A 10,710-nucleotide genomic window follows, 5' to 3' on the forward strand; every position below is an offset into this window, starting at 1 on the left:
CTTCATCGAAGCAAAAGAGCTTGACTAAAGGGTTAACGCCCAAAATGTCAGCTTCTCCTTGCTTCCCATGTCTGTTCGCATTGCAGGTATTAATTACCGAATCACAACCCTGAAATGTGCTCCGGGGCTGATAAGGTAATCCATACCGTTCGTACATTGACAACATTTCAAACTTCGAGAAGAATAAGTCCAAGCAGGTGGCCTTAATTAAACAGGTAAAGCAGGTGCAGGTAGCCTCCTCTCAGATCTGCTGCAGTGATCAACGTCTCGTTGGTTTCATCGATCGTTCAGATAATCGTTTGTTTCAATAGTGAAGTGAAACCAGTGGAAGGAGAATGCAAAGTTTCTGACTTGTTATCCAGTAATTGTTTCAAGATGTGGTGCAAGGGTTTAAAAAAAAAAGTTTTATTTTGTCTGTTATTTTGAAGAAAAAAAAATTACAACTTTCAAATACACAAAGATTGCTTGCTATCGTGTGTGTAGTCTTTCATTAAGGCATGTGTGCAGTCTTCAAGGCATTTCATAAGGCAGAGATAATTAAAAGGCATTTCATAAGGGATGTGTGCAGTCTTTCATTTCACAAGAGCAAGATAAGAAGGCCAAGATGATCTCCAAGATAAACAAAGTCTTATAACACTTAGTATGAGCACGTTCCATCTGCTCCCAAATTAACAATCCCAGTGCATTTGAAGTTGTCATTTTTCAAAGCAAGAGAATATATGAAATAAATTAAAAAATTCGAAAGTAAGAGATAAGATGAAGAATGACAGCAAAGATACAGAGTTTAGAAGGCTAATTGCAGGTACTAATTACTGAACAATAAAAAGAGGAATAAAAAAGGGGAAAAAGAGGAATGAAAGAGTGAAGGTGAGCAGTGATTCGTGATTTTGGTAGTTTTACTAGAAGGGGGTTGCTGGCGCACCTTAAGCACCCTGCGGAAATATGATGGGGACAAATCGCAGACACAGCGGGGGGGGGGGGGCAGAGACCGGACCTTCAGGTAGTTTGAGCATTGATGAGTGATTGTGTGCATGTCTACGGAGCGCTGTTGGTGGGAGTCTCATCAAGGGGTGTTGTGTGGTTGATGGTGTGTATTTTTTTTTACCCAAGACAGTCTCTGCCCATGCCCCCTCTGCTGGAAACGAAAAAAAAAAAATACAACCCCCCCCCCCCCCCACAAAAACAATTCATGACATGATAATAATAATAATAATAATAATAATAATAATAAAACATTTTGCATTTTTGTTATTTTGATCTTGTGTTGATAGATTGGTGCGGTGTTGATGTGGTGCAGGCATTCTGAGCTAAATGGCTTACACCTGTAGTGGAGGTACATCTAATTTCTTTGTGTGTAAGTTTACTCACAGTAAAAATGTAACAGGTGTGTGTGTGTGTGTGTGTGTGTGTGTGTGTGTGTGTGTGTGTGTGTGTGTGTGTGTGTGTGTGTCGCAGTCGTGGAGTGACACAATCACCCTGTGGGTAATGACCTAGTATATGAAATAAGTGGTAATAAAATATAGGGCTGGTTTCACCAAAAGAGGTCATTACTTTATTTGAAATACTTCTTCAATAAGGTACAGTATCGGAGAGAATTGGTAGCTAGCTATTCAAATAAATGGACTGAGTAAAGCTTGAAAATAAATAAAAAGGACAAAAAAGGAGTAAAGGATAAATGGAGTGTGGCAGGATTAGTTGAGCAAGTAAACTGTTCACCATTGAGCTGTGTATAGTAGTCTGTGTTTGATCACTGACATGACCAGGATATCAGTATTGGGATCAAACCTCACGAAAGAAAACACTCATTCTGATGCATTTGCAGAATGGGGTGTTCAATCCCAAATCAGTTAGCCGTGTGTTTGGGGACGTGCAGGTCGTGTCCGATCTGCATTTACGTTGCGGACATTAAATATACCACAGCATCTCAAAACAATAGGACAGTGGGTGATGGTACACTGGCTAAATCACTCTGTTAAGGTAATGTACATGTTACGTTGGATTAAATTAATGATAAGAACAAGGTAAGTGTAGAGAAGACATGCGATAGACAGGTGTGGATTATCTATCATGGGTGTGATGAGTAAAATATCCTCTGTCTAATTTTCCTTGTGAAGATGTACAGGATATAAAGGGTATAGAAAGAAGTAGATCTGAAGAATAACTTCTAATATCATTATCTCCGCCACCAAAGATGAGGAGGTTGTTTTCACCCCTCGATGTCTGTTTGTCTATGTTCAGGATATCTCAAAAAGTTGTAGTCAGATCTGGATGAAATTTTGTGGACAGTTTCAGAGTGTGACAAGGACGAACTGATTAGATTTTGTTGAAGATGCAGATCCGGATCCGACTACGAGAATTTCTAAAGTGATTTTTCACCATTGAGGGATAGGGCCAAAAACGATATATAGCACAAGGTCTCAAAAAGTTGTGAACGGATTCGGATGAAACTCGGTGCACAGGTTTGTTGTGTGGTAATGAAGAATTGATTCAATTATGGCGACGATCCGGATCCAGATCCAGATCTGATAATTTTTTAAAGTGATTCTTCACCATTGAGAGAGAGGATCAAAAACGATATAGTAATGTATAGCATGATATTTCAAAAATGTATTGGGCCCGATATCTTCTCGTGGATCAGGCATTACGTGGCAGAGGTATGCGCTCTACCGAGCACCCTTCTAGTTACAAACATGGAATACATTGGGACTCCAAATAAAAAGTGTGATTAATGCTACATTTGTGGGAGCTCTTATGAGGATCAAGGGGTGAGCAGGCTTATGATTGTCCACAAAGGTGGTGAGCCCTGGTTTGTGGCCGATTCAATCAGTTATCCGCTTTGGGGTTGAAGAGGAGTACTTGACCTGAAGCCTTCGTGGAATGCTGAATTGGCTACCATGTCCCAGTCCACCTGTGGCCTTCGACTGCTGGAGCCATTCAAGTTGGCCAGTTGCTGTGTCTTATGCTGAAGTTTGACTACAATGGCTATTTGAAATTACACCAAAATTCGCAGGCAAAAAATGGCTAGGAGTTAAATTGGCTTTGGCACCACAATCTGATGTGTGGATCTCTTTGCAAGGTTTTGGAGAAATTATTCCTTCCGTCGACAACGTTTGTTCACGTGCTCCTGCAGCATGGGAATCACGGTGGGTGTGTTCCCATCACGCTGGATAATATTTGTGATCTTTCTCCACCTCCCTCACCTTTGTCATGTACCCTCACCTGGATGGTGCCTGCCCATTGACATTCTTGCCGAAGGGAGAGATATTTAACGTCAAGCAAATACAGTTGATGGGGTGGCCTGATTGAAATCCCCTCCGAAGGAAGGTGTACTCATTGATGTAACGACCCGCTCTCAAAGCACCAGAATGACAATCTATAATCAAACCGAGGAAACATCTGGAAGGCGAGTACCTCTGAGCTATCCTGTCAGTCCAAGCACAGAAAATGGTGCGAATCACCACAAAAAAACCACAACAGAACGTTGTGCAAATAACAAAGCAGGACAAAAGAAAAGAAAGATTTCGAGTAAGGGGGGAGGGGAATGATGGGATGACAGTGGGGAGATGAATATCAGCTGCAATGGAAAAGGGGAATGGGAGGGAAGAGGAGGTGCAAAATAATAAGTAATACAAGAAACGGATAAGAAACAACTCGAGTACTTCCTGTGTCATTATAAATGGTGGGATGGATTGTATTAAAAACTTGGGAATTAAAAAGCTAAAAATAAGATGGGTGTCCTGTGGCAGAGACGACAAAATAATAGAAACAAGAGCACAGCACACCATAGCTCTGCTTTATCGTTGATAGCAAGTGCAGTTGGAATTACTGCGGTGTCTGTGCAACACGGGCACAACAGGAGAAACATTTTTCCTTTCATGTTCACATTCCTGGGATGACAACCTAGTTATCATATGAGGAATGTGTACATGAGAGGGGACAGGTTATTTCGTAAGCTAGTACAGGCAGTTGGTCCAAGTACCCACCAGTTTTCCACGCTGCTGTGCCGAACGCGTCTCCCGGAGCGTGTACACATTTCCACACACGGAGATCTCGCGCCACACACCGGGCCAGGACTCCTCTGTGAAGCCTCCTTTCGGATGCATGACCAGGATACCATTAGTAGTTAGGCCATCCATCTGCCCGTCCGGGTTCTTCCATTTGGCCGCCTTTTCCTGCAGGCCAAGATGCAAACACAGATGGACATGGCCCTCCACTATTACTCAAATCAGGAGTAGAAAGGAAATAGTCAAATCAACACGATGTGGCTTATGAACTGACATCATGAGATATGTGCTCATTAGGGAATCACAACCATTCTTCGATTTGCAACCAAGCCATATTAAATAATCTCAACAAAGCTCATCCAAAAAGTTATGTCATTCCACCTACATAAATGATACCATGGACTGTCAGGATCACCTACAGGTAAGCACACTCACCTCTACGCTGTTGGGGTTCGGGTTCAAATCCCGACCCAGCTATAAACTGTCATCTCAGTGTTTCAATGGCAGGATGATCCATCAATGTGTGTGTGTGCCGTCCCTCGGATAAACGTTAAACCGAGCGTCTCATCTGCCAGAATTAGTCGGTGGACGTCAAATATCCCACGGTGTCCTTTGTTAAGAGTCGGCAAGTTATCGCTGGCACCCTGAGCAGATTACAAATTCCTGCCATAACCTACAGAGGGGCGGCACAGCCACGCCCACAGAAAATTATGCAACCAGCAGCCACAGGCTCCACACAATAGCTGAGCTAACTGTACCATTGACAACTTTCTTCAGGTCACATCATTGTACGTAAATCTTCATCCTCTTCAATGCACTTTTGTGCAACGGCCATGCAAGTTTCTAATCTGAGCACATAAGCCTTCTTTGTAAATTGTCCCGAATGCAGTGGCTGTTGCTTATTAACCTCTTCAATGGATGCAAAACATCCTCCCTCACGTTTGTTTTTCAATTTGGGAAATAAGTAGAATTCTCATGGACTTTAACCCAGTGCTTGAGGTTGAGGCAAAACTTGCACTCCCAGGACTAACATGCCATGGACATTACGTTTTCCATGTCCTGGAGGATGGTGTCGTCGAGAAGAGTTGAACGTTCCCTCCCCCCACCCCACCTTAAGTCTAAGATGATCACGCAACCATGTGAATGTGGCACTGATCTCCAGTCACTGTTCCATCCATCCATCCATTGGGACCATACTCTGTGCAGAGCATTCATGCTGTGACAGCAGTCTCCTGGGCTGTTGGGTACAATCCTGGACGGGTCGCCACTCCGACACAGGATACCTAGCACTCATTTTACCGACCTCAGAAGGATGACAGGCAGAGTCAACCCCACCTGGTATTGATTCAACAGCCAAGCAGGATTTGAACTCATGATCCTTGGATCCCAAGCCCACCACCCTAACCATGAAGCCAACACCAGGCATATTCATTGTTACACCTTGGGGAACTACCCAGTTTACAAAATTCAAATGTGGTCATAAAAGGAACCTTGATGTTCCTCGTCAGGGTTGGCCTTCCATAGTGGTGGGCAAGGCAGCCTTGCAACGCAACTTCGACGAATGAGACTTCTGTCAAATAGTTGTGGCACCAGGTTGTTTCCAGCAATGATGCGTTCCAATAAATGATCACCTTTTCCATTAAACCACTAAAGATAATTTTAGGACCGAGCAAGTCAGTTCAATTTCTCCTCCTTTGTGATGATGCATGGCACCGATTGAGTCACCTTTCTTATCCACTGGTCTTCATTGACAATTTGAGGTAATAGCGTTGACTTAGATGTTCCCGACTCTGTGATAAGTTCTTGACTTGTTATCTGTCAATCTTGTAGCAAGAGATCATTAATCACAGCAACGATGATCTCACATCGTCAATGGGAAGGTTTACCTCGATGCAGACCATTGTGCAAATCTTGGAAAGTCTTCCATTCCTGCTACTCCTCTATGTTCCTCTTTTACCTTATATCTGTGTGTAAAGGTGTTGCTCTGTCATTTGTATCCTCCGTAATTCCGTATTGAAAAAAAATTAATGGATGATACCCATCTCTGAACTGTTGTCATATGCAGACAAGCGTTGGATGGAACTACAGTATGAACAATGTATTGGTGGACCTCACCATGAAAGTCATGAATGGTATCCCTGCAGATGCTGTGCAGCACACTTCGAATGGCTGGCAATAAACATACCTTCTCCAGATTCAGCTTCCGACTCACTCGACTTTAATCCCCTCATGAGTCAACTGTATATTTCCTTCTCATGGCACAGACAATTCTCCCATTACAACCTGCCTTGTTGACGCCGACCAAACAACGATGTGAGGTCGAAACTGCATCACACAAATGTCTTCTGGGAACACCGACTGTTACTTCAACACCGAGCTTTAGCCTCGTTAAAAAGAAGTTATGAGAGACATCTCAAATTGTTGTGGAAAGATGCACCCCACAAACTCGCATGATATTTAAATCCATATTCAGTGTTGGATTGAACAGAACTTCAAATAGAAAGCAAAGGATGTTTATAGAACTTAAACACAAAGCACAGGTGTTTCAGAAGAGGCAGTTTGGTGATATTGATCCACAGGACAGGATGGAGAGTGGAAGTTATGCTGCAGGCAAAGGAAGAGGGAAGGTGTGCAGTGAAAGCAGAGACGAACATTCATCAGCACAGCTATGGAGCCGTGCAAGGGCCAGAAGGGACTTCCAAAGGTAGTGATCAAGATTTACCATTTCAATCTCAACTGTCCCTAACAAGGAAAGGAAGTCTTTATCGTGAGAATCATTGAATGTAGATCCGTGAACTCACCTTTCACAACGGGAAGAATAAAACTCCAGCATGATTCCAAAACATATATATATATATATATATAAATAACTTATTGTTGATTTCAAGTGTTCCTCTATTGTTTTCACACCAACCAATTATGACTAATCAGAAGTCTTCACAGTTTATGACAAATGCACTCAAATCCTCAGAGATGTGTTAAGCCAACACATATTTGTGCACCATTTGTCACAAATTTGTAAAATAGATTGATTGAAGGCATATTATAAATGTTTTGAAATATTCAGCTACTTATTGAACCAAAGGAATTTTTGGCGTAAGGGATTAAAGTTTGTGAGAAATTGATGGAAACGTCAATTTGAGGTTGTGGAATAACAAAGAAAATGTAATAATTTCCGTTCCTTACGTCCCGAAATGTTGTCTGTTATTATATTGAAAAGGTTTAGAAAGCACTTCATTAAACTATCGATCAACGCAGAGATATTACAAACACAACAAAGGTCCCTGACAATCACCGCCCCCCCCCACCACCTTCCATTCCCACACCACACCACACCACCACCTACCCTAAAAACTAAGCCGCATAAAGACTCATGGGATAACCTCCTGTGTTTGCGTTCAAATCAGTCAGCTCTCCTACTTGTCATGCTTTTAACAACTCGCAATTCAAGCTTGCAACATGTCAGCACTTACGAGCGAAACAAATGCGTCGATAAATGCTCACATTGCTGCATCTCAACTGTGGCTTGATTCGTATGTAGTGCAGCTTGCGTTGCTACGTGCCATTGATGCATTGAAAATTAATCTTCACCACATTTTTTTTTCTATAACAGTCCTAATTAAGAAAAAAATGGATACCTTCAAGGGACACAAGTGAAAAAGATACTTGAAGCAAAGATTATGGAGATGAAGCAGCAGCTGGGCATGGCAACAATAACAGCCACATCGCCTCAAAACCCACAGAACAAGGTGATTCTTAGTGCAGAACGATGAGGCTTGAATCATGATCACATATCTGATCTTTTGCAAAAAAGTCTCACGTTGCAGGATATGGCATGTTGAACAAAATGGAACAAAAATGGAAAAGTAAGTAGACTTACTCTTATTATAGTACTGCAGCATAGCAAACAAATTGCTCGACTTTTCATAAAAGCACCACAATTGGTACCTATGTTGACTAATGTATTCTGAACAATTCTGGATATGGAGCCACTCGAGATTTTGCCTTGGTCAGCTTTGACCAGCTGACCTTGCAGAAGATGACCAGCCTCCCGAGGACTTCGAAGACTGGTGCCATGAGAAAGAGAACAGCTCTCCCCAGTTTTTGTACTGGGCAACAGTCCTGGATCTGGAGCTCTCCATCCTAATCTACGTGCGATCTCTGAGAGAGGAAGATTTCATCATGTACCTGGATGCTCTGACTGAGATAGTCCCATGGTTCTTCGCGCTGGATCATATAAAGTATGCCCGGTGGATACCGGTCCATCTGCGTGACATGGCAGAACTTCCACAACAGCACCCAGAGATCTACAATGAGTTCAAGGCAGGCCACTTCACAGTGCAAAAGACCAAGAGGGCATTCTCAGCAATTCCTCTTGACCAAGCGCATGAACAAAACAATGCCCGTGTCAAGGGTGACGGAGGTGCCGTTGGCCTGACGGACAATCCCAGTGCTCTGAGGCGCTGGATGGTCACCGGACTCGAGGTGGCCAGAGTGATCATGGAGTTTGAGGAGGCGAACATGCATCCAAATGCCAATGAGGAGACACGTCACCATGAAGAAAATACTGGCTCATAATATTTGAATCCGCCTTTTCATGGTCAATTTACTGAATTTTACACTTTCCTTTTATCAACCACCAATATAATAAGAAAATAAGAGCATATAGCCAATTTCGCGAAAGTAGAATGGCGGCCATTTTGGAAAATGGTCGCCGAAGCTGACCAAGGCACAATCTCGGGTGGCTCCATATCTAGAATTGTTTGTAATACATTATTCTACATGTGTACCAATTTTGGTGCTTTTATGCAAATTTGAACAATTGATCTGAAATATCAGACTACGTTGCAGGACTATTACTTTAGAGTAGGCTAGCCATATATAGAAAATGTTTTTTTTTTTCCTCCATGAGATCGAGACTCATGGAAGAGCAAAGTGATGGAGGGATATGAATTGACAAAGTGTGGCAGTGTAGCAACTCTTGGATATAAAAAGCAAAGCACAGAAGAAAGAGTAAAAGAGAAGACAAATGAGAGAAGGGAACACTCTAACATGCAAGCAAGACAATTGGGTTAGGAAGGGGTTGATGGGGGTGATAAAGATTGTGGGTGAAGATGAGGAATGCCATAAGATAGGAATGCACCGCTTGCTTAAGACCGAAAATAGGAATTTGGAACAAACGTCAAGACAACGCTTGTTCCAAATTCCTATTTTCGGTTCACAAGTTGCATTTCATGCAAGTTCCAAAAATTAATCCTCCAGTATGATATCAAGTTATATTGCAGCTTCATTATATGCCCATAACAATCCACGGATTGTTAAAAGCATTTTTTTTAAACATCTTTCTAAATAAATAAAAACATTCTCAAACATTTAGTTTCCGTGCATCGAAAGCCAATTAGTCAAAAGACAAAAATATGCTTTAAGCTGATTAATTGCACAAAGGGAGTGAACCATAAAAGGACATTAATGAGCTGCTCGTGCCTTTGTATGCAATCTTATTTGCAGTCCAACCAGTCAAACATCGACCATCAGTCCACCAACCTCAAAATGACGACTGTTAGTCCACCACCCTCAAAATGACTCCTGTTAGTCCAGAAACTTCAAAACGACGACTGTTAGTCCAGCAACCTCAATATGACTCCTGTTAGTCCAGAAACTTCAAAACGACGACTGTTAGTCCAGCAACCTCAATATGACTGTTACTCCAGCAACCTCAATATGATGACTGTTAGTCCACCAACCTCAAAATGACTCCTGTTAGTCCAGAAACTTCAAAACGACGACTGTTAGTCCAGCAACCTCAATATGACGACTTAGTCCAGCAACCTCAAAATGTCGACTGTTAGTCCAGAAACCTCAAAATGACGACTGTTACTCCAGCAACCTCAATATGATGACTTAGTCCAGAAACTTCAAAACGACGACTGTTAGTCCAGCAACCTCAAGTGACGACTGTCAGTCCAGCAAACTCAAAATGACGATTGTTGGTCCAGCACCCTTGAAACGACAACCGTCAGTCTAGCACCCTCAGAACGAAGAACGTCAAGCCTGGCCAGATTTGTTGTGAATGTACATGTTGGATTCGAACAAAAGGTGTGTCAGAAATAGTTTAATAGCAAGTTCCTCGTCCCCCCCCCCCCCAGACCCACCTCCTCTCCAAGCTTCTTTTATCCCATGTGAGTCTCCTCTTCATCCACTTCTGCATTGCAATATTCACAAACCTGCTAGGAAGTCTGACTTACCTTTTACTATACAGTCTCCAAAAAAAGTACAAGCATATTAAAAATCCAAGCTGGAGCAACAACAGCAATTATAACAGCAGCATAACATCGAGCAATTCTGCATGCTTTAAAAATTATTATTATTTTTAAACAGCAAAACACATCAGCCATTAATACAGCATAATCAGCATGATGCCGTTTCATCGAGGAAGAGCTTGCTGATGATGCTGTGGTCAAGGAGAGCAAACAAGTCATGGTATACACTTCCTTGAATGCAGGAAATGAAACAGGAAAGAGCTATCTTGCATGCCATGGAGGGGAATGACGCGAAGCAGTGCTCAATCACACACTTGAATGTTAACGACGTGAGCCGGCCAAAGAACGTTCAGGGCAGCAAGAACAAAATGAAAGCGATAACGAGCGAAAGCCTTTGCAGTGCTGGAATGGCTGAGCTGCATTATGCCGAGAGAAAGGCAATCGGT

General features: G+C 42.4%; 1 protein-coding gene across 2 annotated transcripts in view; it reads right to left on the reverse strand.

Annotated features, from left to right (window-relative positions):
- The window catches only part of LOC147022823 (E3 ubiquitin-protein ligase pellino homolog 2-like), a 238,815-nt gene that overhangs the window by 22,914 nt on the left and 205,191 nt on the right, over nucleotides 1-10,710 (reverse strand). For both annotated transcript variants that reach the window (XM_085887700.1, XM_085887699.1), the window contains exon 6: nucleotides 3,984-4,172. In XM_085887700.1, coding sequence (XP_085743826.1) covers nucleotides 3,984-4,172 — 189 coding nt within the window. The remainder of the gene's footprint in view (nucleotides 1-3,983; nucleotides 4,173-10,710) is intronic.

The sequence above is a fragment of the Eptatretus burgeri genome, chromosome 7 (genome assembly GCF_056783735.1).
Source record: "Eptatretus burgeri isolate ZD-2024b chromosome 7, Ebu_testis_v1, whole genome shotgun sequence".
NCBI lineage: Eukaryota > Metazoa > Chordata > Myxini > Myxiniformes > Myxinidae > Eptatretus > Eptatretus burgeri.